This window comes from Elephantulus edwardii, unplaced genomic scaffold, assembly GCF_000299155.1.
Source record: "Elephantulus edwardii isolate Elephantulus edwardi_28Jun2011 unplaced genomic scaffold, EleEdw1.0 scaffold00106, whole genome shotgun sequence".
Classification (NCBI taxonomy): domain Eukaryota; kingdom Metazoa; phylum Chordata; class Mammalia; order Macroscelidea; family Macroscelididae; genus Elephantulus; species Elephantulus edwardii.
Window position 1 is genome coordinate 2,999,343 of NW_006399856.1, and position 25,073 is coordinate 3,024,415.

Here is a 25,073-nt window from a genome sequence, read left to right on the forward strand (position 1 = left end):
TCCAATTCTCAGATTCATAGCAAGTGATTGAAAGAAAAGACCATGGCCTGAATCAGATACACCTTAGTCTTAAAACTGACCTCATTGCTCTTCAGTATTCTGTCGAGGTCCCTGAGAGACAGTCTAAATAATACTCACTATAATCATATAGAATAAGCAGTATTAGTCTTCTGTGTAGATCATGAGGATACAGAAGTCCATAAGGGATGAATATATAGCTACATAACTAGGTGTCTTTTTTTAAAATCCCACAGGGGAGCAATTGTCTGCCTAGGGGAATTGGGAAACATCCAAAGTAGGTTGTTGTATTATGTGCCATCGAGTCAGAACTGACTCACTGCTGAACCTCCACAAGGGTTTAAGAAGCTGTAAACTGCACAGGAGGAGATTTCTCATCTTCCCCCTCAAGGAACAGTTGGTAGATTTGAACCACATGTCATTGGGTTGGCAACACAACTCCTTACCCACCAGGCAACCAGAAATTCCTCCAAAGTAGGTGGGCACATTCCAGCTGGGTCTTAAATCATGAATTGTAAGGTGAGCATCTCACTGAAGGCCTTTCTCTTTGTCAACAAGCTGCATTTGTCCAGTGGCTGCAACAATTCTATCAAACACAGCAGTCGCTCTGAGGATGGTACAGGGCTGGACACGGTTCCAGTCTACACAGAGTTGTTTTAAGTCAGAACTTACCTGGTAGCACCTAATAATAACAAGGTGACCAGTCAGCAAGGAAGGATAAAGTCATTTCTGTCAAAATCAGTAGTTGTATATAGACATTATTGGTGTTATATGCCATCGAGTCAGAATCATCTCATGGCTGACATTCCAGTGGGTTTTAGTATATAACTTGGGAGAGACTGGAGAGTATTATGCTGAGGAAAGAACTCCATTTCATAAAGACAAATACCCCATAAGACCATTATTGTAAAAAGAGAAGGATAACTAGTAAAAAATGTATGGAGACCTATAGGGGAAGGGTGGGAGCAGAGCAGTGAGGGTGGACACAGCAGAAATAATAGGGTCACACAATATGGTGGGTGGAGGGAGAGGAAATAAAGTAAATGGGAAAAATCCAGTGGGGACCTGAAAGGTAGGGTGATGGTGAGGATAATTCAATGGGGATTAAGTTTATTAAACACAGTATATGGGAATGATTGTGTGAAACACAATGTGAAAGAAGGAAAGTGTGAAACACAATGTATAGGAATCTTGTATGTAAACCAATATAAAATTAAAAACTCTTTTTAAAAATTGCACTGGAGATTACACATCTTTCTCCCACAAAGCAGCTGGTAGACTCAAACCACAGTCTTTTGACTTGGCAATGTTACCACTAAGCCACCAGAGCTCCCGGTATATAAAACCTATAAATACCCCAAATTAATTGGCACATACTCCATGTTGTTCTGTCAATATACCAAGGTATCCTCCTTCCGTGTTCTCTAGTTAGGTGCTATTTGGGGCCAAAGTGATCATAGAGGTAAGACTACATAATTCTCACCACAGCGGGCATAATTCCAGGCCCAGCAAAGACAAAGAAGATCTCTCCTTGAGGTGGTGGGGATCTTCTTTCCCAACCTTGTAACACGTAGGAGCATGGCAAAGCTTGGTTTTTCTGAGGAACAGCAGTATAGAGTATGGAGTACAGGAGTATACATTGGTCCAGCTGAGGAAACAGCCAGAGGTGGTCACTTTGAAGGAGTTCAGAGTCCTTCCTAGCCCAGGTAATAGATCAGACCACATCACTGGACCAAGAACTGTCCCTACCAAAAGCCCATCACCATTGAGTCAATTCTAACCCCGGGCAAGCGCGAGCACATGGGAATAAAACAGCTCATTACAAACTGTGGTTTTACTATGGACTGTTTGGAGCTGGATCACCACATCCTTCCTCCCAGGTACCTTTGAGCAAACTCTAAACCCCAATCTTTTGCTTAGTAGTGAGCTAACCATTTGTACCACCCATGGGTTTTAGTATTTTCCACACTAGTAGAAGAAATCATGTTTCCTGATGGCTTGGAAGCCAAACTCTTCCATCCAGGGCTACCCTATACAGATAATACAGACTGTACTGTGTACAACAGAACCCTATCCAGGTGATACAATTCTCACACCAGATTGTTGTTATTGTTATGTGCCATCGAGTTGCTTGCAACTCATAGCGACCCTATGTACAACAGCCCTAAACTCTGCTCTGTCCTGTGCCAATTGCACTGTCTCCAACACACCCATCCCGATTACCCCAGTCACTGAATTAATCCACCTCACTGGGGGCCTTCCCCTTCTGCACTGTCCCTCCACCCTCCCAAGCATGATGTCCCTCTCCAAGGACCAGTCCCTCCTTGCAACATGTCCAAAGTATGTTAGACAGAGCCTTAGAATCCTTGCTTTCAAGGAGCAGCCCAATTTGACCCTTTCCAGGATGAATCTGTTTGTTTTCCTAGCAGTCCATGGTACCCTCAATACTCTTCTCCAGCACCACAGCTCAAAGGCATCAATTCTCCTTCTATCCTCCTTAGTCATTGTCCAACTCTCTGATGCATAACAGGTGATAGCAAAGACCATGGCCTGTATCAGACGCATCCTAGTCTCCAAAGAGACACCATTGCTCTTCAGTATTTTGGAGAGGTCCCTAACAGCAGACTTTCCCATGGCAATACGTCTTCTAATTTCCTGGCTGCTGGTGCTGAGAGTGTTGACCATGGAGCCAAGCAAACTGAAACTGTGAACAATCTCAATCTCTTCACCATCCATCCTGATGCTGCCAGTTGGCCCAGTGGTGGGAATCTTTGTCTTCTCGACATTGAGCCTCAATCCTTATTGGAGGCTGCAGTCCTTGACCCTCTGCAGCAAGCGCTTCAGGTCCTCCTCAGTTTCAGCGAGCAGGATTGTATCATCTGCATATCGCAGATTGTTAGCAAAGATAAATGAGGTCATTATGACATCTTCCTGGCAGGGGCAGTGAAGTATTTTCTAACAAGTCTTGATGAAAAAATATCTTGAGGAAGGATGTCTCTTCCTAATTCACAATTATCTTACAGACCAGTGGTGGTAAGCTAACATTTCACATCTCCTTTTCAAACTATGACAAAAGCTTGATTCCAACCAGGCACTACGATTTTCTCTGTCCTTTTCATGGCTTGAATGCATCATATTAAACCTCCATCATGACCCTATCATATCCCCCTAACAATATTGATCTACAAACATTATGACCTAAATTGAAACAGTCTGTGATCTTCTCTCCCTAACAATATTGATCTACTAACTCTGACATCTAAATCCTAATAGACTCTTCCTGGTTAATCTCCTTCAAAATGTAAAATTGCTTCAGGGCTATCTATCTAGTCCAGAAGCATACCAGATCCCTTAGAGTCTGGAAAAAAGAGCTCCTCCAACCCAGAACGGTATTTATGAAGCCCTTACTCTCATGCCCTATCTGTCTGGATCTGTTCTCTAAGCCTCTTAATTGTCAATTTCTAAAACAGTTCACTCATCGGCAGATCACATAGACATTTAAGTCACTCTGAGGTGCTACGCATCTCAGTACAAGGATGACAGAAGAACTGATGCCTGTGAGTTGTAGTTCTGTTGATGAGTACTGAGCATTTAAAAGAACAAACAGATATGCCTTGGAGGAAGTGCAGCCAGAATGCTCCTTGTAGGCAAAGATGATGAAGCTTTGCCTCTTGTACTTTGGCTATGTTGTTAGGAGAGGCTAGTCCTTGGAAAGGGACGTGATGCTTGAAAAGATGCAGGGTCAGAGAAAGAAAGGATGATCCCTCAACAAGGTGGATTGACACAGTGAGTGAGCAAAGGGCTCACATGTGTCAGAGAGGAAGGGATGGCACAGGGTAGGACAGGGTTCAGGTCTGTTGTTCCCAGCCTCAGTGTGAGTCGGACTCAATGCCTGGCAAGAACTGACTAAGTTGCAATTGTTCTCACATCTTCAAGAGTCAACTTTGGGAAAAAACAGTCAACTTTGGGGGTCAGTTTAGACTCTGATTGTGCTTCCACCACAGTGGGCACCATCACAAAATCAATTTCAAAGGAGCACCTGGTTTCAACCTCAAAAATCATTCTACCTCTACTCAAATAAAACCTGCAAAGCCTGTAGAGATACAGTTATTTCACAACAGTAGCTGAGATGTGGTGGAGCTATGGTTAAGGCATTCAGCTGCTAACCAAAGAGTCAGGAATCCAAAGCCACGGGAGAGAAAAGAGGCAGTGGCTTCCTGAGAGATTTACAGCCTTGGAAACCACGAGGAGCAGCTCTTCTCTTTCCCCCACTGCTGCTGTGAGTTAGAATCGGCTTGACAGCAGTGCATTTGGTCTTGTTTTGTTCTAGAAGAGAAGGCAGCATGGGACAGAGGAGGAAGTTAGCTCCTAAGTGTAACTTCCCCCCCTCCCCAAGAAATTGCAAGCAACGGTGATAAAACATTAACATATGCATTGAATGTGTATAGTGAGTACTGGACAACTGCTGTATTATCTTCTGTTCTCTGTGTGTTTGAGACTGTTGGCTGTGATGAATATTTTAAAATAATAAAGGAAATTTTATACACACTCTGGCTTGCCACCACAGTCTAATTACTCAGCAGAGAAGCTTACACACCTTCTTTGATGAACCCCAAATAATCAAGTTCTGGCCTGGCTTGTCTCCCAGGTAACATACTTATGGGGGGTGGGGGGAACTACAGGGCGGTGCGGGGGTGTGTTGAGAATGGGAAAATTTTGTATGGAAGTTTCGATTTGTTGCTGGTCTGAGGTGGGGAAAATGGTAATACCTGAGGCTGGAGGGCATGACAAATGGACCTGGGGTGTTGCTGTCTGCCCCTCCGCGCTTGCCTTTGGCCCCCTTCCCCCACCTCCTGTTCCCATTGTTCAAGTTTTCTACCATTGTTCTTTCTCCTTCCCTAATGAAGTTTTTCCACGGTGTATCTATTCTGCCACCTAGCCTTCAGAAAAGACACTACAACAAAACTGGCTTCGAGCATTTGCTCCTGCTGAAGTTCCACCCAACTGTGAGGGGACCTGGGCAGATCATGTATCCCAGTTTGGGAGGAGGAGGATGAAGGGGCAACGTCAGATGCCTACGATGAGCCAGACTCTAGCAAAAGGGCTGATATTATCTCATGGGATCTTTAAGACAGAATCAATCCTCCTGGTGAGTGATGGTTTAGGCAAGCTTGCCTTCCTGAATGCTGAGCCATGAAGCCCAGACCTCTCCAGCTGTCTTCATTCTCTTTCCAAACAAAAGGATCCAGGAGATTTTATGCCTCCTCAAAGTTTAGGTTTCCCAAACTGTTTTAACAGGTCTCTCACCCTTCCCTTGGACATTTCACATTGAAATTCACAGAAAAATGATCAGAAGCAAGAACACTGAAGATTTCTAAAACAAAAACGTTGTCCACCCTTGGAACTGGAAGCAGGAGCGGCATCCACTTCCAAAATGGCTTGGCTCTGGAAACTCTATGTACAAACAGTGCTCAGGCCGTTCGTTCATAGGGTCGCTATGAGTCGTCTATGACTAGACGGCATCAAACGACAACAACAACACCACCACCCTTGGAAAGGCTACCTTGATCAAAAGCACAAACCTACCCAGTTACCTGTCTTGGAACTCGGTTTTGATACGCAGTTAATCTTTTTAGGAATGGGGAACAGTGTTCTCTGGGGGAACATGACACAGTGGGTGATATTTAACTTCCTTCTTCTGCCAGAAAGACATGACGAAGAGTCAGGAAGCTCATGGTAATGAAAGCAAGTCAGCAGGAAAGAAAGACCTCTGGGGGGATAACCCTGCCTTCGACATTTCCATCCTGAAGGAGTGAATGAGCCCTTCTCAGGTAACTCATGGATGTTAACTGAGTGAGGGGTTTTTTACCCCCAGAAACAGTCCTCTCTAAAAGTGATGGTGAACAGATAGAGGTCTTCCGAATGGAGAAGAGGAAAAAATGGGATGTATAAAAGGCTCTCCAGCATTCCTCTAAATCCAACCTAACAGAACCAGTGCCTTCTCATCCCACTGCCATACGTTAACTACGTATTCTCAGGAGCAAAACCCAGCCAGCCAGTTCCCCCACCCTTGGACAAAACTACCCTGAATAATCCCGGACAACGTTAGACGTCTCTCCTCTGCTCTCACAGGAAACTGAGTGGGTCCTTAGGGAGCAGCACTGGCTCTGTCTGTCCCTCACTCTGTCTGTCCCTCATAACCTAACATTTCTGAATGGAAAGAAATGGTTGATTACTGTTCACAAATGCACAGAGTAGCCTCTCTCCAAGTCCCCTCAGCTGCCCTAAACCCAAAGTCCAGCTCCCACCACAGCCTCCTCATTCTTTCGCTACAGTTTTCACCTTTTCCATGAATCATCCCCTCTTGTGTGTACCTGTCCTCAGACATTTGACTTTCCAGTCAATGGAAATCCACGAGACAAAAAGACATGTCCCTGGTGGCTGTCTCTCTTGGACTACAGGGTGGCTGGAACTAGGCAACTCATTTTTCCTTGGAAAGAGCACCACAATTTCCCATTCATCTTAAATGCGACCAGGTAGCTGGCCAGGTAATTAAGATGTTGCTGAAACAGGATCAGGGACCAGAACACCAGCTACACACTCGAAAACTAGCATCTCACTCTAAAATATTTTCACCCCTTTTTTTTTGTTTTGTTTTAATTCATGTGTTCCCTCCCTTAGCAAGCCCCAGTTCAAGAGGAGATTCAAAGATAATAGACCTTACTCCTATTTCTTTCTTCTTTTCCTTCTTTTTTAAAGAAATCTTTCCCACAGTTACCCCTCCCTCTGCCAGCCAACATCTAACATCCCTATGGCAATACAAGCAAAAGCACAGCCTTCAATTTGAGCCTTGTTTTAAACGTGCCTTTCAGCAAATAGATAAAGTGAGAGACGAGATGGGGATCTTAAGCATGCTTAAAGCAGAAAGCCCGATGCTCTGAAACCAGCAAGGAATGTTTTCTTAAAAGCTGTCCTCAAGAAAGAATTCTTATCATAGATAAGGGTGCAGTCTAGTGGCAAACTTCGTGAAATGCAGCCCCTTCACCAAAGGAAAGTTAGAAGGTTTCTAAAGAGCAGGAGGAAAATGCAAAGGGGAGAAAGCAGTCCCTTTCCAAAGACCCTCAAATGGGGTGATCACAGACTGGTCATTCGTCTTGGACTAACCATGAGGTAATAACTTGCCCATGCCAGTTTCAGAATAATCTGAAATCATCGCCTTCCTCCTTCTAAAATCTTGTATTCCTATCGTTTGAGTAAGCAAAGAAAGGGGTGCATACTGTGTGAATAGATTACGGATGTTTCAAGCAGGGATGGGGAGTTCATCTACCCAGTCAGAATCTCTTTGGGGCAAATTTTGTCATCTTCTTACAGCTCATGTTCCTGGGACAGCCCATGTTCCTGGGACAGCCCTATATATGCACCAATTAACCTTTCAGCAAAGACTCTTACCCCCTCACTCATTCTTCCCAAGGGGCAGATAGAAACATCCTCGGAAATCACTGAGGTAAAGTGTCACCCAGTCTGTCTGCCTTCCATGGAAAAGAAAAAAACCACACACCAAACCAGGCACTTTTGGTCACCTGGCAAAGTCTTCAGACTTACGAAGTTTTCCTTCCAATATGTTGTGCCTAGAACTCAGCTCCCAATAATGCTGCTTTGTATGACTGTTCCATCCTGCAAGTACACCACACACACACACACACACACACACTCACACACACACACTCACACACACACACACACCCCACAAGCCACCTATGCCCACAATGTAGCTGAAGCAAGCCCCGTGACCAAAGACAGTCACTTGATCAGCAACTGTGATCAAATCCCCTTCCCCAGACTTTAGGGGGGAGGGGGAAATCCACTTTTCTCCCCCCCCTTTTTTCTTTAATTCAGCTCACCATCCATCACTGGCCAGCCTACACTACCTCCTCCTTCCTCTCCTTCCCCCACCCCATTGCTTTCTCAAAACACACACACACACACACCCTTTACACGTTAACTACCCACATTCAACAATGCTTAAGAACAACTTCTGGGGCACCGTATATGTACAGTTAACTGATATCAGTCCCCCAGCCTGCACCTTGGCTGATGAAGGGGCAGGCGAAGGGAGGGGGTAACAAGTTGCTTTCAGTGTGCCCCCCCATCCTCTGGAGAACTCTTCCATTCGTCCTCCATCCTCCATCCCCAGACCCTCTCCCAGCAGCCAGAGCCCAGTCCGGGTGCCCCTTTCTGACATTCCGGGGGGAGGAGGGCGCTGTTGGGAGTGAAGGGGAGCCCTCGTGTGTCTCGAAGGCCTCTCCCCACCCCCACCCCATGTGAGTTTGTGCTGCAAAGCTCTTTGGCATCCTTGCCTGGGTTGGGTGTTGGGGAGCTCAAATTGCAGCTACAAACTGGCTGGCAGCCAGGACTGGCTATTTAAAAGCGCCCGCTCCACCGGAGCCCCGTAGTCTCTTTGGAAACTTCTGCCGGGCAAGAAAAAGAGCTTGCAGAGCCCTGCAAAGCCGTGTGGGGTTTTCCCCTTTTCCTTTTTTTTTTTTTTCTTTTTTTTTCTTTTCTCCCCTCTTCTTTTAATCACTCCTTGCTCCGTTTGCACCCTTCCCTGGGCGCTTTTTTTTTTCCTCAGAACCTGCGAATTCTGAAGAGGTGGCAGTAAAGTGGGAGAACAGAGGTGTTAGGGTTTTCTCGTGTTTGAGGATTTGTTTGGGTTTTTTATTCTATTGACATCAACATCCTCCCCCAACCGTGTTGGCTGCCAGTCGTGCGTCCTGGCAGCTGAGGGTCAGGAAAGAGCTAGGAGTGCTTCAGATTTGAAGCAAAAAATTTAAAGACAAATCTGACCCCTCCCTTCTCCTCCAGAGCCCCCGGCACCTTATTCCCGGGGTGCTCCGAGTGAGCATTCGGAGTGATTTTCCCCCTCCCCTGCAATTCTGTGCAGGTTGGATTTGGGAGCTTTTGCTCCCTCTCGGTGCACCTGGAGCTGCTCTTTTTCCCCCAACCTGTTGCAAATCTTTCATTCTTGCAATAGAGACTTGTCTGCAGACACCCCACTCATCCATCTCTCCGTACATTTTCCAAGTGTCTGAGAGAAGGCACCTGCTCTACCTGCCAGAAATTAAAACCCAAAAAAGTCTCCAGGTGCCCTTTCGGCCCCTGGCTCCCTGCACTCGCATTCTCCTGACCCGCCCCGAGGTAAACGGGGAGACTCGGAGAAGATGGTTCTCACCGCGGTCCTCCTGCTGCTGGCCGCCTGCGCGGGGCCCGCCCAGGGCTTGGGCTCCTTCGTGCACTGTGAGCCCTGCGACGAGAAAGCCCTGTCCATGTGCCCCCCCAGCCCCCTGGGCTGCGAGCTGGTCAAGGAGCCCGGCTGCGGCTGCTGCATGACTTGCGCCCTGGCCGAGGGGCAGTCGTGCGGCGTCTACACCGAGCGCTGCGCCCTAGGGCTGCGCTGCCTCCCGCGGCAGGATGAGGAGAAACCACTGCACGCCCTCCTGCACGGCCGCGGGGTTTGCCTCAACGAGAAGAGCTACCGAGAGCAAGTCAAGATCGGTGAGCGTGCCCCGGGTGCCAGGCAGCCGCGGGGCGCACGGGCGGGGACGTGGGGCTGTGCAAACGCGCGCCGCGCCCAGCAAGTGGCTTGGAGCCGGGTGGAGTTGGGTCGGGAGGGTCTCTGGATGGGAAGCTCTGGAGGACGATCCGGCTACCTTAGGCTCCAGTCTAGTGGAGCCTTGTCATTGTTTCCCCTTTCCTCGCCCAAGCCCCCACCTCACTGCATGGCCCCCATCTGAATCCACACTCTGAGCGCGTTCGACAGGATCCACTTCTCCTCCTGCCCCATTTCAGTCTGAAAAAAAATGTATGCCCGTTATCAACTGCCAACCGCCACTCAACCAATATGGTTTTTCTGAACTTGAGGGAGGGTGGGGGGAATGATTTACTTTTTTTCTTTTGTTAAAATATTGTTTTAACTGGGAGCCTGGAAAAAGAGGCGTTACCCTTCTTCTGAGCTAATTCCACCTTTGTCCCTTCCAACTCCTCTGCCCGCCTCACCCAACACACACACACACACACACACACACACACACACACGCCACCCTCAGTCCCTGTGGACGTTTCTGCTCAATCACCTCAGCGTGCGCGCGCGCGCGCGCACACACGCACACACACACATACACTCATATACATACTTGGTAGTGAGCGCCTTTGGGGTAGGTGCTTTGGTTCCCCCCTCCTTCCCACGTAAGCCGATTCTGTTACGTTTGACTTGATATATTATTGTTTGATTGTTTATGATGGATGGTGAAATATTCATATCTAAAATGCCTCTTCACCCAGGACAGGAAAGAATACTTTAGGTTCACTCAGTGAGGGAGGGTAGCAGAAAGGGAGGAGGGATGAGTGTTTTGTTCTAGGATTTCATCCCTGAATCTAATTCTTTTCCCCTCCCCAAGTTCAGAATTTATCTTGGAGGAAAGGTGGATATGGAATGGGGAGTCGAGAAAAGGAGAGAGATTCAGACATCCCCATTTCCCCGCCAGTGCCAGTCCTCCCAGCCTCAGTCTGGTCCCCAGTCTCTCAAACCCTACCACAACTGGGTGTGCTGTAAATGCACAGGCGGATCAGCAATCGCAATGCAAAACCAAGGGGGCGGAGACAGAGAAAGCCACGCATGAAGTCTCCTCCCCACTTCCAAGTTGTCCCGCCCCCAGATCACCCCGCCCCCAGATTCAAAGCTCAGGGAGTCTAGGCTTGAAATGATTGGCAGAGCTAGTTGTTCAATCACAACAGTTCCTCCCATTTAAATTGGCATTCTATTGGGAGAGAAATACCTGATCTTTAAGGTGATTTTTGTTAAAAAAAAAAAAATTAAAAACCCAACAAATTAATGTTTAGAGAATTAGACACACAAGTCTGGATTCAGGGTTGACAACTTGGTTATTGATTCTCTCCAAGACAGGTAGGTTATCTTAACTGAATGCAGTTTATTTTACAGATTCTCTTGCGACAATGCCTTCCTCCCCTCCAGCCCGAGCTTCCCAGGTTTTCTTAAGTGCAAACTGCAGACCTTATCTTATAGGAGAGGAGTGAATCAGCTCCTAAGGCAGGAGAGAAGAGAGGGAAGGAGCAAGAAAAAAGAGAAGACCTGGCCCTAGAGGACAGTTTGTTGTGTTATTTTTCCTAAGAGCCGCTTTTCAAAGGCAATCTCGCCCACTTTCATTTTGAGAAGGGTGGATTCGGAAAAGCTTTGGTGTGGGGGAGAACAAGAAATCTATTTCCTGGCTTGGCAGCGAGCGCTTGGGTAACAATCTGTCCACATGCGCAGTACGCGTGGTGCCCGAGCCCGCCTCTCTCCCGCCAGCGCACAGAAGTTGGCAAGTGGTTGGCGCGCAGAGAGTGCACACCGCTGCTTGCGCACAATTGCAGCCATGCGAGTAGCTGCATCCAACTTACCCCGGCAACCACTCCACCCACGCGCCTCCCACCCCAAGACTCTTTGCAGGTTCTTATTCAACAATCCCGCCCCTTTCAGGGTGCCTTGCTGTGCCTTCCCTGGCGCTTCTCAGAGACTCCACTCAGCCAATGGCAAGTGCCATTGAGGATGCCAGTTGCGGATTGGCTGCGCTTGACAGATACCCCAGGCCAACACCTTCCCCTCGGACCTTAGAGGTGGGAGTGGTCAGCCCTGGCTAGTGCCTTTCTGCTCAAAAAGTTTGGGGTAGGTCCCCAGAAGCTGCAGATAGCATAGAGACAGTTTCTAAGTTGTTTGGGGGTTAGTAAGAGTTCTTTTTGTAGGGGTGGGTGGATTTTTTTTTTCCCTTTCCCTGCACTCAACAGAGACAATTCTTAAGGAGGTGAACACTGGACAGAAAGCAGTGGCTCCTTTGGCTAAGTCTCCTTCTATGCGGTACACCCGAAAAACTTCAATTCATACAACCAAAAAATAAGCAGCGTGAATTTCTCCTTCCTTCCTACACAGTTGCCGAAGTGTGTGTGTGTGTGTGTGTGTGTGTGTGTGTGTGTGTGTGTGTTAAAAAATGTGCATTTCTAGGTGAGTGGAGGAGAGCAAAGTGGCAGGCAGCCAGTGCTTCTGGGCTGGAGAAGAGAGGGAGGGCCGGCAGGCTCTTACTGGTGTTTTGCTAGGCACGTTGCTAAGCAACCAGAGAGGGAGTAGCCCCTCTGGTGCTGTAAGTACGCCAGGCCATGAATTTCCTTTTGGTCAGTTCATGGTCAGAGATCTAGGAAGCGAAGGTGATAGCTTGGAAGGAGGTGAGAGACCAGAGTTGTTTGTTTGGCCAAACTCAATATCCACAAACATATCCGATCATAGCAGGTGTGGAGAGCAGGGAGTTTTAAAGACTTGAGCCTTAGCACTTAATCGGCATCTTGCTCACTGGCATAGTGGGCACTAAGTTAGTAGACATGTCTTGAAGACAAAGGAGAATGGGAAGGGAGGGCACACTCACACCCAACCCTACAAACTCCAGCATGTACCAAAGTACATCCTCAAAAAGACCCTACCGAGAGGCGCATGGGAAGAGGCAACGGGCCAGGGGCTGGTGTTTATGCTGTCAAAATCGACTCACAGCTGAACTTCCATCTAGTTTTCAGAAATCGACTGAGTCGTTTGCTCATCTTTCTCCCAAGAAGCAGCTGGTGGATTTGAACTCATGACTTTGAGTTGACAGCACAGCTCCTTATCCACTAGACCAACGGAGCTCCTTAATGGGCCAAAGGAAGCAGGAAAGCCAACCAGGGGCGAATCAGGGAGCCCTGGCAGGGCCTCCAAGTATACTCACAGTGAGGCAGGAAGGATTCTGAGTTTCCGTTCTGTCCTTGAAAAATAGGAAAGCATATGGGACAAAAAAAACCTATGCTGGGCAGGGTGGAAGGGGGGCCACCTAAACCAAAGTGAATTTGGTAGTGCATTTGGCAGGTTCTGGCCCTCATGGCCCTGGCTCCAGCACCAAGCCTGGTCCAAATGCTAGGTTAAAGGCAAGTTCCAGAGTGAGGTTTATTGGCTGAATTAATGTCTGGGTTGAACAAGCTCATGGAAAACTGAAGGAGCCAGAATCCTTTCCCACCCGCAACTCCTCGCCTTTGAAACCAGCCTTTGAAATCTGGCTGTGCCCTGTGCCAACCAAAATGAGAGTGAGAAGACAAACGGCTGTGCTTTAACTTGACTTTTCTTGCCTTTTCCCCCCCTTCCTTCCCCGCTTTCTGCTTTGTCAGCTCAGCTTGGACAACAAAAGAACCCCTTTCTTTCCATCCTTCCTTCTCCCTCTGAACCTCCTGCCCACCCTTTTTGTTGTTTTTCCTTTCTTCTCTTTCTCCCTTCTCCACTCCCACTCTAATTCTGAGGCATGCCTGGAGGGCTTGTGTCCTGAGAGAGGCAGAGCAGCTGTCCTGGGGCCTGGGCTGGACTTGAGAAAGCAGGTGGGTCTGCAGCTGCACAGGGAGGACAAAGCTGACCTAGAAGTCAGATGTCACTGCAAGGGTTAGAACCAAGGGCCCGGGATCTTTCAGATGTACTGGGGCGCATGGGAAGGGGGTGGGGTGGGGCGTAGAGCTGTCTCAACTTTTGACGTTCTACCCAAGCAATAGCGATGAAACTTTGAGTTAGTCTGTGTGTGTGGAAAATTACACTTTGGGAGAAGGAAGCACCACACTGCAGACCCACTGCCGCCAGAAGTTACAAGAACACCCAGCCATGGACCAGATCCCAGTAAAGCGGCAGGTGCCGGATGAAGAGAGCAGAGAATGGTTGGGGTGAGAGACAAGTAGCGACTTGGAGGGATTTGGGGTTTCGTTTTGTTTTGATGTTTTGCTCCAGTTAGCCCAAAAGTTGCACTTTCCAGAGACTGTTCTTAAATTAGAACTGCTGGCTTTGTTTTCCAAAGCTGTAAAAAGCTTATCGCATTTTTGCAAAACTACGTAGATGAATGAGGACACCAACGGAGGCTTCCATGTACCTCCCTCTGCCCCCGTATCTAATGAAATCCCCCTTTTTGTTTCTAATTTCACTTTTCCCCATGATTCCTGTTACCATGCCGTTTCTCTTTATTTTCTTTTTCAAAATATTCATCTCAAGGAGTGACTGAAATCTATCAAGGAGGGACGTGGCCTTTCCACACAGCTCAGCTTGGTGCTAGCTTCTCTCCAGAAATTCCCTGGGTATTGGCCAAAGAACGTAAAAGCTAGAGGGCGTGTGGAGTCATCATCAAAAGCAAGGCTTTCATTTTACAGATAAGGATGTTGAGGCCCAGGGTGGAAAGTCATTGCTCCAAGATGAGGTGGCTGGGTTGAGGGCAGAGACTGGGCCAGAGCCCAGTAACTCCTATCTCTTGGCCAGATTCCATTCCATTTTCCCTGACTTCCTTTGCCAGTCACTGGAGCTCTGCCAGGCGTAGTCTAACCTGCAATCAGATGCTGACATCCCATGATGAGGTTCAAAAGATGAGAAGAATGCTCAGAACTTGGGTACTCTGTTTTAGGGGGTGATTAATAAGGGTAGCGAGAACTCTGGTGATATATTGATAAGAAGCTGTTGCAATCCCAAAGTCATGTGGTTCAAATCCACCAGCTGTTCTGTGGGAGGAGAATGCACAATCTCCTCCTTTGCAATTAATTGCCTCTGAAAAGCCATTGAAGGGTCAACTGTGAGTCAGTTCTGACGCAATGCCATACAACAACAACATCAAGTAAGGGTCGGGAGCTCTGGGGGCTTAGTGGTGAGGAATTGCATGACAAACTCAAAGGTAGGGAGTTCAAATTCAGCAGCTGCTCTGTGGAAAAAAAATATGGGCAATCTCTTCCCATGAGATCTGTTCTGACTAGACAATACTCAGCAAGTAAGAGAAGAAAACCAGGCAACCAGCCTCAGAATTAGAAAATGCAGTTCCTCCTACATTTTTCTCTTCCATCTCAGGTTTCTCTGTCCTGTTTTTTACAGTCTTGCAAAGAAGGCAGGTTTAGGCCAGTGCTTTGCTCAGGGATGGGGAGCAAGGAGGGCCTGCAGATGCTATATTCAGCCCACATGCCAAACCTCATTTCCTGGAAGCCCGGGCACTCTCCTGATGTGGGCAGGCAGGCCCTTCTGCCCCTGGGCTGGCCACATACAGTGAGGAGAACACAGGCCGGAGCTGGCCTGCTTCCATGGCAGCCTGGCCTCCACCAGTGCTGGGGCCAGCCTCGCCAGGGGGATGATGTTATGTAAGGTGTGGTGCGGTTGGGTGCTCATCAGGCCGTATCCGCCTCAAACAAAGCAAAAGCTGATCAGCGAGCAAGTGGGCTCACCGTGTTGCTTGACCACATGCAGGCGAGCGGGAGCTCGTGCGGCTTTCACTGGGGAACGAGGGCGAGGAGGCTGCTCTGATAGAGCTTCTTACTGTGTAGCTAGTCCAGCCTGGAGGCTGTGGGGCTCCTCAGCTACTAACTGAAAGGTCCATGGTTCAAACCCACCAGCTGCTCCTTAGGAGCCAGCTTCCATAAAGATTACAACCTTGGACACCACTCCCTTCCATGCTTTCCTCTGCACCCCGGTCAGAGTCAAGAAGGAAAACAGCCTGATCTTGGACTGCCACACATCACTCTCTTGTTGGACCCACAGGGCCTCCCTTCTCAGGATGAGCATAGAGAAAAAACTACCTGATCCCTCCCACCACCACACCCCTTCCTAGTTAACCCAGAAGCCTTCCAGGAAGGTGGCTGCCTGATTGTAAGGGTCTGAACGAGTCCCTGGCAGCTCCCGTTGCAATGAATCATGTGTGCAAGTGTCTCTAGGTCTCAGGAAGTGATCCAGGGCTTCCTCCGCCTTTTCAGCCCTCTCTGCCTCCATTTAGAGGGTTTCCTAGTTCCCATCCAGCCACGCCATTGCCTTCTCACTGAGCTGGCCACAGGAAGCTGGTATTGCCTCCCTGACAATCTTCTAACATCATCCCCCTGGGAAGCAGGAGAGGGGGCCAGTGTCATCAACATTGTCACACCCACATTGTGGAAGAGGTAGCTTGGCTAGGATTTAGGGAAGGAGACCTGGTGCTTTAAGGTAGCATGAAGCAACGGACTTCAACAGAAGGAAGAACTCAGGGTGCGTTCTCTCTGGAGTGGTTCCCAGAAGCACTTGTGCCAAGTCCTTTCCACAAGGGGTTGATGGTAAGACTCCCTGGAGGCAAGAATAGAACCATCACACTCTGGCAGAACTTTCTGCAGTCCACTGAGCCTTGAATTTTGTGGTCTGCGAGTAGACACCAGCAATCAAAATTTGAGTTGGTGATTAGAATTAGGGAGAGGAAAGTACACGAGATCTACCAAGGTAGAGGCTACCAGAGGAGTTAATCCAGCTCGATTTATTGCTGTTGAATTGGAAGAGTTTCTTAGCTGACCTTCCCTTGGCGTTTAAAAGTCAGTAGATTACACAGGAGGAGACTGACCATCCTTCTCTAAAGGAATGTGTGTCAGCTCCTTTGCTGCCATCCTTCTTTTCCTCCCCATAATTTAGATGGAAAAACCAAGACACGGAGCAGAAATAATATGATTTAGCCATTCTGTAGCTGAGTTGGGATTTGAACCTAGGAAGCCAGGCTCCTGATTCTGAATGCTTATTCACCATGGTCTAATTGTTATTATAAAATGGTCAGGATCAAGAAATAGGTGGGATACCGTCACTCATTTCACTGGTGATTTAGAACACCAAACCATCTGACTTCTCGCCCACAGTGGGGCAAATCTCCCTGAGACACTCCCGTGTCTCACTGAGGGGTGGGTACTCTGGCCCCTATTGCCCAGTCATCTTACTCTGTGTCTGACCCGCAGTCCTGCCCCATGCCAGCAAGCCTCCTCTGCAGTGTCATCGCCACACCCACCTTCCTCCTTGGGACCACTGGGTTGGCCTTGGGATGAATGTTGTTTGGGTATGTTTTCCTCTTGGAAGATCAGTGCTTGTTTCCCTCTCAGTCCATATTTGGGGTTTAAAAGATCCCTGAACATGTATCTGCCTCTAACCACCAAGGAAGAGAAAGCAGTTATTTTCCCAGACAAATGGGGTAAGACAGATGCTGGCCAGAGAAGGAAGGGGTAGGCGGAGGGACACTGCAGCTTCCCTGGAAGGCCCCATGGCCCCTCCTTGCCTTCTCTCCATATAAATGCACATCCATCCAGTGTAACTGAATCATTCGGCATCCACAGCTGGGACTCAGTCGGACTTCAACAGCCTGAGACATGTCTTACATTTCTTAAGCAGATTATCCACAGAAATTGAAGCAATATCTCTGTTCCGTCAATTTCTATAAGCCAAATGGCAATATCTGGGCCACCTAGTTTTCTCTGAACAAGGTCAAGATAGGGCAGGAAACTGCCCCCAGTCCGGGACCAGGTTATTAATGGTGCCAGGGCATGACTAAGTGCCCTAGGATGGAAGGTCAGATTTCAGGGAGCAGCAGCTGGTACTTGGCTGAGGCCACCCTTTGCTGAAACAAGGCATCTGGGTGGAGGGAGTCAGTACTCCTTAACAGTGTGGATCTGCTGGAACCGTCTTATTCCCACCTGGGAGCAAGAGGGTGTGTTTGGTGAGAGTGGCTCGCCTGGGTCAGGTACCTTCACTATGCAGTGTGCTGTGGGTAACCCTGGGGTTACACCTAACCCTGCCCACCTGCCACCTCTTGGGAGGTAGCAGCTGGGCCTACACCAACACCCCATGTCTGCAGGGTCACACAGGATGGTGTGGTCCTCCAGCATATGTTTATGTTGTCATAGGGACTGTACCTGTTTGGGCATTTGTGGGTGTCGATGCACCAGTGAGATTAGAATTAAGTGAAAGAATTGAGGTGACCACACTAATATGGCTGGGATCATGCTAATATGAGCTGGTTGAGAGGATTACATCACCCCCATAGATAAATTATCAGCATAATCTGATAGTTCCAATTCTTTAGTCATCTGGGGGGAAATTGGGAGATTAAAAACCCCTTCCATAGCTTCTGGGTGGTGCAGTTAACTCTCGCAGCTATCACCCTAAAGATTGGTGGTTCAAATCTACCCAGAGGCACTTGGCAATCAGCTGATGAAAAATTAGCCATTGAAAACCCTGCAAGGCTGAGTTGTAGTTGGAATGTGAAGTATGGGCATCGGTCTCCTGCGCCATCTACTGGCCATATGGGGGTACGAGCCTGTCTGAAACAGACCTTAAGCCCACTATTAAAGCACTTTTGATTATTCGTGTGCACAGAAAACTTCACCAAAAGTCCTTTCTTATATCCAACCTAATTCCCTTCTGCCACGCTGGTCCATTTTGTCATGCTTAAACAGCCCAGGAGCAGCCCCGTCTACGTGCACCTTCTCATTTTATCCAAAACTTAAGCCCTTCCAAAATTGAAAGCCTATATGACTCGGCCACGAAGCAGCTGAGTCTTGCTGGCTGACCCTGGCACTCCAGCTCCGGTCTTACTTTCCAGTCCTTTAATCTTCGTGGCGCTGCGCTGGCTCCCCTCCAAGTTTCCACTGTCTCTCTGGAGCCTACAGGTGACCACAAGACCCTGATTAGGATCTTTGATACTCGACTCTCCGCTGCCCAAGTAATAGGTCTCACGGGGTTAGGTGGCACCAAAAACCGGGAGGCACATCAAAACATTAAGCCTGCCCTACAGGAGATGCCAGACTGCAACCTGGAGAGGGTATGCCCTCAGGAGCCCAGCCTGGAGACAGGAGGACAAGGGGGGAGGGCGGGCTTTCGTAATCGTCTGGAATTCCTCAAAGACCAGGAGGAATCTACCTGCTGTTTTCCAGTATCTGCAAAGGCTTGGCCCTAGGCAGCATTTGACTGCTTTCAAAGAAAAGGCTAAGAGAGGTTCAAGTCCATTCATCCCAAGGTTTATGGGATCATTATTAACAGCTCAGCCTCCTCCATAGAAGGGTGAGTCAAGGGGAAGGTCATTGCCCACCTTAGAGAAGGCCTTCAAAAGCGTAGAATCCTAACAGGGGCTGTTGATCTTGGGATGGGTGAGGACTGGCATGCACCCATGTCCATAAAGGCCCGTGAGAGCAAGAACAAACAGTACCTGAATGGCGACCTCTCTGACCAAAGGGACCTTCAAAATAAGTAGCCAGAGGAGGGTGGACCAGCACCCACCCGTTCCAGAAGACTTTAAGAACGAGAAAGAGCGCCACTGGGTGAGCTATCCGCACCTGTGTCTCCTCAGGCACACTGAGATCGTGCAAAGGCTGCCAAGGCTGAGATAACCATCCTGTGGGGCTGAGGCAGCTTTCCGGGCGTCTCCCCTTTGAGGAGATGCATCCTATATGCCTGGTTGCACAGACACTCCTGCGCGAGGCTGCTGGCTCCCCGGCTCAGGTCAGAACAGCCCGGTGAAGGAGCTGCCTGACTTTTTTCAGTGCTCAGCATCCACGTCAGCCCTGTGGTCCCTCTGCTCCTAAAAGGATCTGTTTCCAGTCAGGAATAGGGAAGGTTTGGCTATTCATTCAACAATGTCCCCAGCTAGTCAATGACAACCATCTTTTGTCCTATCCCCCACTCTAGTCGTCACTTTGTGAGGATCAGAGGGTTTACTAGTGCCCAGAGAGGGTGAGCATCTCACGACAGTCTCAACAACCCATCTGTGTCATGGTTAGCCCTTTCTTTCCCTCCTGCCTTTCCCCCTAAGACCTGAGCCTCGTGCTCAGAGCTGTCTTCTGCACAACAGAGCCCTAGCCTTTCCATATGCAGAGTCAGCCTCGCTCCCCTTGCACCTTCAACCCCATCCCAACTTGTCCCACAACCAAAAGAAGAACTGGCTGAATCCCAGACATCACTCTTGGAGCTAATCCCTCGAATGGCCCATTGCATCTAGGAACACATCACCACGTTGATTAATCATCCCAGCAGGTTTGCACAGAGTAGAATTAAGACACTGAGGACGTCAAGACCCAGCTAGAGAGAGCACACGAGGTGCCACAAGAAGACTCTCAGAGTACATGCCCCTCAGGGTCGGCCTGACCTCTGCTTCACCACATGTTTTCTCCCTGTCACCCACACACATCCACCCCTGACAACTACGTCTCCTCCTCCTCCTCCTCTCTGGTGAATAAATACGCAGGCTAACTGCCCAGAGTGCTGCAAACTCCAAACTCTTGGAGGAACTTCCGTGCCAGGGCCTTAAAGACTGGATACCTCCTTAATTCACCTGGACAAATCTTGAGCCAAGAGAGAATAGGTGCTCAGGTGCTTCCTGCCACCTGCTCTGCCAACCAGGTGAGGCCAGGTCTCTCACTGCCTCCCCTCACATGCACCTGGAACATCCCCGGAGACCGAAAGCCCAACAGTCAGGTTCTCAGTAGGCATCGGGGACCCAAAACGGGGTGCCTTACCATACACCTCCTCTATATCAAACCCTTGCGACTGGACTCTATCACACACCCCTTTCTGGGCATCCCACTCCCAGGGGATGTGGAAGTGGAGAGAAAGCGATTTTTTTCCCTTCACCCCTTTTTATATCTAGGGTCACTCCCACATCCTAGTTCTACTTTTAAGCACGTGAAAAGAGGACAATGAGATAGGGTCTTATTGTCTTTATTGTCACCAAGGAGCTTTCTGACCACACACTGCCTACCTGGATCTACCTAGTCTGGCGAAAGCATAGGACTTAATGGAGAAACAGGGCCCCAGAAATGAGGTAGGGGTTGAATTAAAATTGGGTGGACCCAAGAAAAAGGCCGGGGGAGAGAGCAATGAATGGATCAACAAATAAATGAACAAAGTCTTACTTCTTTAAAGGTCATAAGTCAGCTAAGTATAAACTGTCACCAAGTCACTCCTATATATAACTGCTCTGCCCCAGCCAGCTGTCACCCATTGCTGTCTGGAGCTGAGTAATGTCCAGGTTGTGGAGCCCCGGAGCACAGCGCCAGCTCTGAGCTGGTGCGGTGTGAGGCCTCCCAGTCTCGTTTGCCTTGTTCCCTTGCAGGGCGGTATTTCCAGCTTCACCACCCCAGGGACCCCTTTTCCTGCCATTTATAATGTCCCTCTACGATTTTCAAAGCCCCAGCATCCTCCTGTCCTGTCTTCCTGTCCAGATCTAAATATATCTCAAGTCCAAGCAGTTCGAAAAGCACAAAGACCCCACCAATAGGACAGTGTCCACGCCTGAGGCCTCTAGTTTTGTTGTTACACCTCTGCCGCGTCAATGAACTAAACACAAACATACTCCCCTGATACCATCTCATCTCCCTTCCTCCTTCCACCCTTCCTCCTCCTGTCCAACTTTCTCTCAGAAATCAGCCCGTTTTCGAGGTTGCCCTAACCCAGGAAGGCTTCCTAGACATGTTTTTCTGAATCACTCACCTACTTTTCCTAGCTTATTTCCCAGTCTGGAAATCCACTTCACCGCTGATGACCCCCATCACCTCAAACCTCCTCCCGCACCCTGGACTGATGCCCCTCCCACTTCTTCCAGCAGAGAAAGACTCGCGCGAGCAAGAAGAGCCCACCACATCTGAGATGGCCGAGGAGACCTACCCCCCTAAGGTGCTGCGCCCCAAACATACCCGCATCTCAGAGATGAAGGCCGAGGCCGTCAAGAAGGACCGCAGAAAGAAGATGAGTCAGTCCAAGTTCGTGGGGGGAGCGGAGAACACTGCCCATCCCCGGGTGGTCCCCGCACCCGAGATGCGACAGGAGTCTGAGCAGGTGAGTCCCGAGGACCCGTCCACAGCCCCCTTCACGTCCACGTTAGGCTAGACCTGGCTCAAGGCCTGCTGCCCTGCTTCAGAAAGAGCAACAACAAGAAACACAGAGCCCGATGCCTTCAACTCTGTTCTGACTCACTGACCCCTTGGAGTCCAGTGTCCAACGGCCCTATAGGATTTTGACAGCTCTACTCTTTTTGGAAGTTCACTATAGGGTTTCTCTCCCCAAGGGGCCAACTGGACTAGAAGTGCTGACTCTTTACTAACCCCTAGAGCACTGAACTCCAGTGTCCCCAGGGCTCATCTATAAAGATTATCGCATAGGAGCCCCCATGGCATGGCTGTGCTCTGGAACATGTGTCACCATGCATGGCAATGGACTTGAGGGCATGCAATGATAAAAGACCTACCACCTGCCCGGGCAGCTCTCCTTAGAATTTGCAGAGAGAAGTGTCAAAGGTTTTACTTGTGAGGGTGGGGTATTGGTGGTTCCTGGTAGACCCTCACTTTCCACACCTAAGACCCCTAATTCAGTTCCTGGCCAATGCACCTCACCCAGAACCACCACCTGTGTCTGTAGCATTGGAGGTAGCAGGTTGCTATGATGTGGATTCTATGATGCTGGGATTTAGCAGAACTTCCAGACTTAGCCAGATGAGGAGGAAAGGCCTGGGGGTCCTGTTTACACAAACCCAATACATCACGCTGGCCCAATCTCTAACCTTAAAGAAGGATGCAGGGCTGGCTGGCATTTTCCATTGATCTGTTGTGCCTGGGATCTCCATACAGTGAGTCAGTGGCAGCCAATGACAACAGCAACCTAACCAAGGGCTTCCCCACAGGAGACAGTGTGGATCTCACAAGAGTGCCAGCCAGTTACCATAACCACAGCAAGTGTGCAATTCCACCGATGTGGCCCATCGTGGGTAGAGATTGAGCAGGCTCTCTGGGGCAGACATGAGGGTCACCTCTGAACCAAATGAACATGGCAAAACAAAAATGATGGGGGTGGGGCAGCAGCATGGAAGACCTAGAAGCTGAGTCAACGTGGCTTCTGCACCTGGTCAAATGCTGGTGCTGACAGGTGAGAAGGCAGCAAAAGCCTTGCTTTGGATAAAAGGTGGGAACATGCCTGCAGGTCTCACACTGCTCCCCCACTCTGAGCCCCAAGTTTTGCACATCTGTGTGGTTCCCACCATGGTCCCAGGTTCACCTCTCATCTTCCCCCTTCTGCCCACAGGGTCCCTGCCGCAGACACATGGAAGCATCCCTGCAGGAGATCAAAGCCAGCCCCCGCATGGTGCCCCGTGCCGTCTACCTACCCAACTGTGACCGCAAGGGATTCTACAAGAGAAAGCAGGTATGTCCCTATCTCAGGCTCTCATGGGGCCCTGAAATGGCATTTGCCAGAGACCCTGAACTTGAGCAAGAGTCTTGAGACTTCTGCCACAAAGAATGCAGTGTTTTCCAAACCTCCAGCCTCCATTCCATTGTCCGATTTTTCCATCACCTCCTATAATCTGGGAGTTCTGGTAGCTTAGCAAGAAGCTGCACTGCAATCCCAAAGGCATGCAGTTCAAATCCACCAGCTGCTCTGAGGGAGAAGGCTGTGCAGCCTCATCCTGTGTGATTAACTACCTCTGAAAACCTGCTAGAGGGTCAGCTCTGGGTTGGTTCCAACTCAACAGCACACAACAACAACAAAATCTGTAATGAATTCACTGTATTTACAAGGCATCACTGGAAGACAAAACTCTGTTACTGTATTACATTGCATGGATGCGCTACTTAAATTTTCCCTGTTAAGGACGGGCAATCTCCTCCTGTGTTATTAACTGCCTCTGAAAACCTGCTGGAGGGTCAGCTGTGGGTCAGTTGTGACTGGATGGTGCACAACATCAATGAGATAAAACAATATGAGAGATGATGAAGATATTATTATTATTACTGTTCTTTCTATCAGAGGACGCCAGGCTGGAGGGCCCTGAAGTATATAACATTAAATAAGAGATTGTGGAAGCTAGCAAAGGGCAGAGGGCAACTGTTGTCATTGTTGTTATGTGCCGTCGAGTCGTTTGCGACTCATGGCGACCCTATGTACAACAGCCCTAAACCCTGCTCTATCCTGTGCCAACCGCACTGCCTCTGACACACCCATCCCGATTACCCCAGTCACTGAATCAATCCATCCCATAGAGGGTCTTCCCCTCCTGCGCTGTCCCTCCACCCTCCCAAGCATGATGTCCCTCTCCAAGCTGTCCCTCCTTGCAACATGCCCAAAGTATGTTAGACAGAGCCCCAGAATCCTTGCCTCCAGGGAGCAGCCTGGTTTAACCCTCTCTAGGATGAATCTGTTTGTTTTCTTGGCAGTCCATGGTACATTCAATACTCTTCTCCAGCACCACAGCTCAAAGGACAGAGGGCAACTAAGTTTTCCCCGACCACTCTCCACTGAAAGGGTTAGACCCTCCAGCAAGGGCTGAGACTAAATCCCCCAACTGTGTGGGATGAGGGTTCTGCCTAGGGGTGGGACAGGGGCAGGAGCAGAGAGCCCTGGAGTACAGCCCCTCACTCCCTATTGTTTTCCCCGCCTCAGTGCAAGCCTTCTCGTGGCCGCAAGCGAGGCATCTGCTGGTGCGTGGACAAGTACGGGATGAAGCTGCCAGGCATGGAGTATGTCGACGGGGACTTTCAGTGCCATGCCTTCGACAGCAGCAATGTTGAGTGATGCGCCCCCTCCCTGATCTTCCCTCACCCTACCCCACCCCCCAGCCCCGACTCTAGCCAGCGCCTCCCTTCACACTAGGATGCCACTCATTTCATCTCATTTAAGGGAAAAGAAATATCTATCTATCTATTTGAGGAAACTGAGGACCTCGGAATCTCTAGCAAGGTCTCAACTTCGAAAGTGGCAACAACAGAGACACGAAAAGCTAAGGAGACCCCTCCCCTCTTAACAGTGTTTTTTTGGGGGTTGTGTTTTTATTGAGGCAAGTTGAAAGCACAGGGAAGGGACGAGAGGAAGGACGAGAGGCAGAGGAGGAAGGAAAGCACATGGTAGGAGAGAAGGAAGGATAAAGAGCCTTTAGGGAAGGAAAATGGACAAGTGGGCAGGAAGGAAAGGCGCCAAGACTCGGTGGGATCCGCCTTGGGCTCCCAGCCTGGCCTGGCTTGAGGAGAAGCTGGGGCGCCAGGAGGTGTAGCCCAAGAAGTGACATGGGTGACACACTCCGGGCCGTCTCACTTTGGAGATGAAGAGAAAGGGAATGCAGAGTAGTGTACCTCCTGCACTTCGCTCCTCCTCCAGCCAGCGACCCGGTGGCTTGAACCCCACCCTGCCTCTCCCTTTGCCCCACAATTGAGGAAAAACAAAAAAAAAA

At 49.2% G+C, this 25,073-nt stretch overlaps 1 protein-coding gene across 1 annotated transcript; it reads left to right on the forward strand.

The window, feature by feature from the left end:
* Positions 1-8,939: 8,939 nt before the first annotated feature.
* Positions 8,940-24,560, forward strand: IGFBP5 (insulin-like growth factor binding protein 5). Its single transcript, XM_006891911.1, has 4 exons — positions 8,940-9,570; positions 21,465-21,694; positions 22,934-23,053; positions 24,290-24,560. The coding sequence occupies exons 1-4, from the start codon at positions 9,237-9,239 to the stop codon at positions 24,419-24,421; spliced, it is 816 nt and encodes a 271-aa protein (XP_006891973.1). The 5' UTR covers positions 8,940-9,236; the 3' UTR covers positions 24,422-24,560.
* The last annotated feature ends 513 nt before the right edge of the window (positions 24,561-25,073 follow it).